The sequence below is a fragment of the Anopheles nili genome, chromosome 3 (assembly GCF_943737925.1).
Source record: "Anopheles nili chromosome 3, idAnoNiliSN_F5_01, whole genome shotgun sequence".
Classification (NCBI taxonomy): domain Eukaryota; kingdom Metazoa; phylum Arthropoda; class Insecta; order Diptera; family Culicidae; genus Anopheles; species Anopheles nili.
The window spans coordinates 5,495,893-5,502,549 of record NC_071292.1 but is presented as its reverse complement, the minus strand read 5'-3'; the positions used below and the strand labels follow the sequence as shown (position 1 = coordinate 5,502,549).

The 6,657-nt window shown below is 47.0% G+C and overlaps 2 protein-coding genes across 2 annotated transcripts; one reads left to right on the top strand and one right to left on the bottom strand.

The window, feature by feature from the left end:
* The first annotated feature begins 694 nt into the window (after positions 1-694).
* Positions 695-1,950, top strand: LOC128727877 (uncharacterized). Its single transcript, XM_053821829.1, has 2 exons — positions 695-1,074; positions 1,146-1,950. Exons 1-2 carry the CDS (start codon positions 695-697, stop codon positions 1,948-1,950), a joined length of 1,185 nt encoding a protein of 394 aa, XP_053677804.1.
* A 279-nt stretch (positions 1,951-2,229) lies between these two features.
* On the bottom strand, positions 2,230-4,322 carry LOC128726570 (mediator of RNA polymerase II transcription subunit 17). Its single transcript, XM_053820384.1, has 3 exons — positions 4,234-4,322; positions 2,389-4,156; positions 2,230-2,310 (listed from the first exon to the last, which is right to left on the bottom strand). The coding sequence occupies exons 1-3, from the start codon at positions 4,320-4,322 to the stop codon at positions 2,230-2,232; spliced, it is 1,938 nt and encodes a 645-aa protein (XP_053676359.1).
* Between the last annotated feature and the right edge of the window lie 2,335 nt (positions 4,323-6,657).

Below are 6,657 nucleotides of genomic sequence, written 5' to 3'. Positions count from 1 at the left end.
TGGTCTTATCAGACGCAATTTTGAGCCACTTTTTCACGGAGAAAAATTGCGAAGTACTTTCCTCTTCAACAATAACAATCTCAATGAAAATGAAGCTAGTGGTGGCCTGGCTGTTGTGCAATTATGAATAGTTCCATTCCCGTCAATTCTCGGGTGAGAACATATCCATTTTATGTCTTTTAAAAGATATTATAGTATGCTGCAAAATCTCAAGCAGAACATTTAAGGTATAAGAGAGAAAAAATGCTTTTTATTTAGTCATTTATGCAGAATTACATTTATTAAAATGCTATGGTGCATCGAAGTATGAGAAGAGTGAATCACTCCGAAGGAACACATGTACCCAAGACTGAATGCTAGCGAATTATTTAAGTAATAAAAACGATTTAACCATAACAATAGCTTTAAATATCTCTCGATTCAAAGATTATTCTTTCTGAAATAGAATTTTGCAAGAATTTATACAATCCAGTATTTTAATACTTTAGTACTAATGGTGAATCATTGTGCGCTATCTGACGTTTGGGAACCGACAGCTTTGACGTTCATTTGTGTATGCCAAGAGATTTGTTTGGAATTTCTCGCATTAAATATCACACGCTTACCCAAATCCGACGATCGGCGTTACGGTTTGAATGAATCTCACCTACAGCAGGCAATCAAACGCAATTCAGATCGTTAGACTTAACGTGCGATGGTGGAGAAGATGCAGTACGTCATGTTACCGGCCAAGCATCGCACGGTTTCCAATACCGCCAAAGTATCGGCGGAAGTTCTTCCGGCACCGAAGCGGCACTTTGTGAAAGTGAACGAGTCCGATTTTGTGAACGAAATCAAACGGCGACCCATCCTGTACAACTATATGCACCCGGAGTACAAGCGCATCAGTGTGCGCAACGATGCATGGGTCCAGGTGGCGTTGGCGATGAATTTGTCCGAACAGGAGTGCAAGAAGCGATGGCGCAGCATGCGCGATGCATTTCACAAAACCATCCGCACGAAGAACGAGGAAGAGCGCAAATCGTGGATTCACTACCGGCTGCTGGAGTTTATGCTTCCATACATCAGAAAAGGGTTCGTATTGTGGCATCGATTTTTATTTTAATCTGCCTCAAAGACATAATGAAATCCTTTAAATCTTGCAGAGAGTATGGTAGCCTCAACGATTGTGGCCAATGCAACGGGGACGAAGAAGACATCGACTATCTTGGCATAGATAGTGGCGAGGAGCTGTACGAAGGCCCGGTTACCGTGTCGTACATGACTCAAGACGGCAAGCAGTTGTATCAGGTGACAAATGTACCCTGGGAAATTGGCCGCACCATAATCGAGGAAGAGACGGAAGAAGAACTGGAGGATATCGACCCAGATGGTACGTTGGACGTCGCTCAACCACAGTACAGTCCATCGCATGAATATTTGCTCTCGACCGCAACGGACGACGAAGCGGCTGAGCATGAAACGGTGGTGTACGAGGAGCAACTCGATTCGTCGATGCAGCACATTGAGCGCACCGAGTTCCAACCCGAATGGAGTGAGGAATCTGAGCTCAGTACAAAAGAGCGGTTACTACCGGAGGAAGAAATCCGCTCAGTTTGTAAACGACCGAGAATAGAGGCCATCGAGGAGCATGACGTCAGGGAGAACAGTTTCGGTGCAGTCGAACTCGAAGAACGACTATCGGAAGTGGCACCGCCCATAGCGGGGTCAGAACAACCAACCGCATTACCGTCCATAGCAATAGTACCACCAGTACAGCCACAAAGGGAAGAACACAAGGAATCAGACGCACGGCTTGGCATCACCGACCCGGACGAACGGTTTCTACTGTCCTGTGCACCGATCTTGCGAAGGCTATCGAATAAGAAGAATCAAATGGCTCGACTCAAAATACAGCAGGTGCTGTATGAGGTGGAATATGGAGAAAAATACCCTTACGAGAGTACGTGAAAGCGGAGGAATCCGCATTATATGGATGCCACGTCGTGATATGTATGTCTACATTCGCATGGTAGAAGAATAGTTTTATCGAATTAATTATACCTATAAATATATTCGACATTTTTATGCAATCCCTAGCCCATTGTTACTTACTTATTAGATTAGAGCCGTCGATTTAAGTTATTTATTTTTCGTCGTTAAAACGTACATAGAATGAGGTGCAAAATGCTGATGTCGGATTTACATTCGATCGAAGGGAAGAAAGGTGAATTTAATCATGTCCTACCCTTACGATTGGCTGGTGAGGCTTGCCATGAGGAATTCCATTTTGTTGTGGAAGTTTTTCCCTTCCATCTTGTCGAACCGAACCTGTGGAAATGGATAGCGACAACGGATACACACATTAAACAACCAGCGCTGGAAAGTTGGTGGATTGCGTTGCTTTACCTCCTTGAAATGACCGCCCAGGTGTTCCCAGTGGCGCCCCTGCACGAGAGATCCCGGGAAGAAGTCCTTTGCCGGGCTTTGAGCAATGTATACCTTCACGTCGATCTGGGAATCGCAGCGCACCTGCACTGCGATCAACCGGTCACTGTTCGGTGAGGCAAGTACGCACGAACTCGCATTACCAAGCGGTTCGACCGAGCCGATGCCAAGGTGGCTACTGCTCGAGAGAATCTGCCAGGCCATGCATTTGGCCAGATTCTGCAGACACACAATCTGATGCTGGCTGATTTGGCAAAGGATCAGATCACGCAACTCCTGCGGTTCGTACGACATGTGCATGATGCGGCCATCACGGCAGATGCACTTTAGCGATCGCTCCTTCACGTGGATCACGAGCGAAGTGCGCAGGTTCGCGTCATACCCGTGCGAGGTGATGTTAATTTTTACGCACGACATCGTTGGGCTGTTCATCGCATTCCAATGAGACGTGATCATGGGATCCTTAACGTCGCGAGCCACCGTATCGAGCACGTACTGTGTCCGCCGGCGAGTGAAAATATGCTGCGCCTGAGCGATAATCTGTTCGAGTAAGGTTTGCGATTTAGTCATTTCCAGCAGCTCGTGACGATCGTACGCGGACGGTCCGGCAAGCATACGCTTCTTGCTTGGTCCTAGCGGCCCACTGGCCGGATGTGGGAAAGGATGATGCGTGTTCTTGTGATGGAACTCACGCAGCAACTGATGCAGGCTGTGCTCAAGCACGTGATCATGATCCTTGATCGGTTCCGAGCTGTTATTCGAATCGGAAGACGTTGAGTGGCACAAGCTTATAATAAGCTGAATACCCGGCAACAACGTGGCCCGTATCTGGTTACCGACGACGACGTGTGGAATCGGTGCCTGTAGCTGGACAGCTTCGCGAGCCAGCTGGTTAAACAGTTCTTTACAGAAGAGCACGTTTTGGGCATACTCGAGCGTCTGTTGCCACGCACCAGCCTGCGGAACGAGATGTGTTGATCCCATCATGTTAACCGTGGCCGTGCACAGATCTTCCTGATCTTTCTGTGTGATGACCTTAATAAATGCCACGCCCTGCAGTTCCGTCGGGACGTTTACGCGAAGCGCAGAGTTAATCTTCGGACAGGCAACGGTACCGGCAGCCCCAGCCCCTGATGGACTGGCGGGAGGAGAACCAGATTCTTCGTCTTCCGCCTTTGTCACTTCGAACATTCCCGGGTGCATGAACTTTGAGCCGGCCGTACGATAGCTCAAGTCACCAATAATCGTGTTGGATACCTTCTTGAGACGCCAGTTACGTCGCAAACGCAACAATTCGATGTGAAAGTCGGTTGAGTTGGTCCGATTCACTCCTTGATCGCTTTGGACGGCCTTTAGTCGCTCGACACCACTCTGCAGAATGTTCGCGGCACTGGCAAGAGCCTTTTTGCGAGCATACACCAGTACCATCTGCTTCACTTCGGGAGGCTCCAGCGGTATCGGATCCAGCACCATGTACCGCTTTTCCTTGGCAATATTCAGCACGTCCGACAGGACGCACACTTCTGTTAGCGCTTCCTTAAGCTTGTTGCGCACTGAATCCCAAGGCCAAAGGCTCGATTGGAACTGCTCTTTCGGGTCCTTTGATTCCTCTTCCTTCTTTTCGTCCTCCTTCTTGATGGATTGCTGCAGTAGGTCGATATCACTCGATGTTTTACTGAAATCGATCTTGGTCGCACATTTTGCCAGATGCTCCGACAGAGTTGGTGGACTGGGGATGCCAAATCGCCGACAGTAATAGTTAAAATTAACCTACCGAAAGACCGGCCGGAAGGCATCAATACTTACAGTTGATATATCTCGGTGCCATCGTATGCAATCTCCTGTATTTGGTTTTCTATCGGTGCCTCAACACTAATATTTGCCGACAACGACATTTTGGAGCACGGTAGCACTTTTGTTCGATAAAATGAATGAAAAGCTTGGGAGTGAACAAATCTACTAATATCTTACTTGTTGTATATTGTTTTCTGTGACTGACGCAGCTTGCTGACGTTTCGCTATGTTTACGCCCGGCGAAAAAGTGACAGCAATTGAGCACCTGTCAATTGAGCAGGGTTGATGCGGAATGTTCTTTGCATAATAAAATCGAATTTTTCGCAAGAAATCCTTTATTGTTGCTAAAAGTCTATCATTTATTTATACTAGGGTAAGAAAAATGTATTATAGTACTGAATAAATCTTAAGTATAATTGAACAAAGTTTTTTTTAATCTTAAGAGGTTGTTGTAATGAATGAACTATTATTACATTATACAAGTTACATTTGAAAGTTATGTAATAAGAGAGTTTAATAAAAGTAATATCATTACTATACCGGCAATAATTGCCCTCTTATCTTGACTGATCGATGCTCAAGAAGAAAACCGAATCTTAAATGGTTGTCTGGTAGCCCGAATGATGTGTTACTTGAAACCGCCAATTGTCCGGATCCAATTTCTCGAAAAGGAACTGCGTACCTGCTACACCGTGCACACCCAGAGAAGAACCTTCAGGGGAAGCCAAATGAAACGCAAAAGTCACATAAATAAAATGAAGCCTGCCACTTTTCCGCTCCAGTGTCGACGCAAACGGTCGTTTCAGCGGTGAAGAAAGATAGCGCGAGGTGAGCGCAGCCGGGAGCACGCTTTTTTGCTCGCTTAATGATTCATAAAACTTTTCCTTCGCTGATAACTTCCGCGGGCACAAATTAAAAACAAATCAATAAGCGCTGCCACTGCCACGGTTTTCTTTCGATTCGCCTTTCCATGACTGACGATTTTCTGCGCACAAACGCCGGCAGATCCGGCGTCCGGGCGCGCCTTATGAGATGTGCGCTGGTTGGAACGAGAGAATTCAAAAAAAAGAAACGAAAATAAAAAGAAAAAGCAAAACAACATTCCGACTGGAAAGAGGCGAAATCCGGAAGCTACAAATTAAATAAACAAATCATAAAAAGCGCACTAAAATATTCCAATTGATTTGTTGCCGTTTGCTGCCACCGAGCTGTCTCAACCGAACGAACGAATTTCGCATCACCAATCGAAGAAGAGCCACACTGAAAAGTTTGTCGTTTCCCGTTTCGAATGCCGCCGGTGCGAGTGACGAGTCCTGCGGAATTCGTGCGGCTCGCTTTTCCGGGGACGGGCACGAGCGAAAGAAAATTGGTTCTCGCTCGTTTCCCGACCCCGGAACCATTCGCTGCTGGGACGGGTTTTTCACGGCAGCTGGCGACCGTGAGCCCGCGCGAGCACGTTGATTAGAAGATAGCTTTTCTATACAGCTCCGGAAGCAGCGCTGGGTGCTGGGGCCCGAGGTGGTGTTATAAAAATATCATAAAAATCAACAATCGACACATTGGGGAGCGGAGACGTGCTTCCGGTGGGGCGCCTCGGTGTCCGGGAAATGGGCCGTTTGCGATTGTTTGCCTAGATAGTGCTTGGACTTTTCCTCTCGAAATGACACTCATTTTATGCGCTGTGAGGATGTTTTACGGTTTACGGTGACCCCGGATGTGGTGCAGGGAGGAATTGTTTTCCACGCAGCTTTCCCGTGGACCATCAGCAGCGATCGAATTGCATCAATTATCGGCCGTACGTGCGGTGGAAAAAGGGCAGCATGACGTTGCGAAAACCGATCACCCTCATCACCATCGTCGGGGTCGTGGCTCGAGCATAAATCCATCCCGAGCATCCGTGATGCAATCAAGCGTGAGCAAATTGGCGTCGAAAGTGCAGTAAAATAATCGTGTCCCGCTCATCTCGGGCTTTATTGTCCATCAGGGATTTATTGGTCTTGTGCTTCGGGGGTGGGTTTCGGTTCAGGCGATCGTTCAAGTTGTTCACTTCGGATGGCGATATCGATCGCTTCGTGTTCGATAGGGCTGCTGTAAGTAAATCATTTACGTTTAGGTACAAGCAGCGTTCATTTTTCGCACAAATAATAAACTTCTACGCAAACATTTGCCCTTCACACAAACATCAAAAGCAAGCGCCCTCAGGAGCAATAAAAAGGCGATAAAAATATATCGCTTCAAATGCACCACTTTAAATTGCAGCCCCATCCCCTAAAGTCAAAGGGGTGCACAATTTACATACTTAATTTGCATTCCGTTGGTTTTGTTTTTTTTTCTCCTGTTGGCAACACTTTAGTCCGGCGACTGATGGCTATTTACGAGCGCCCGCAGGACCTTACCTTACCCGGGATCGGGACCCCAACCCATCACCTATTGATG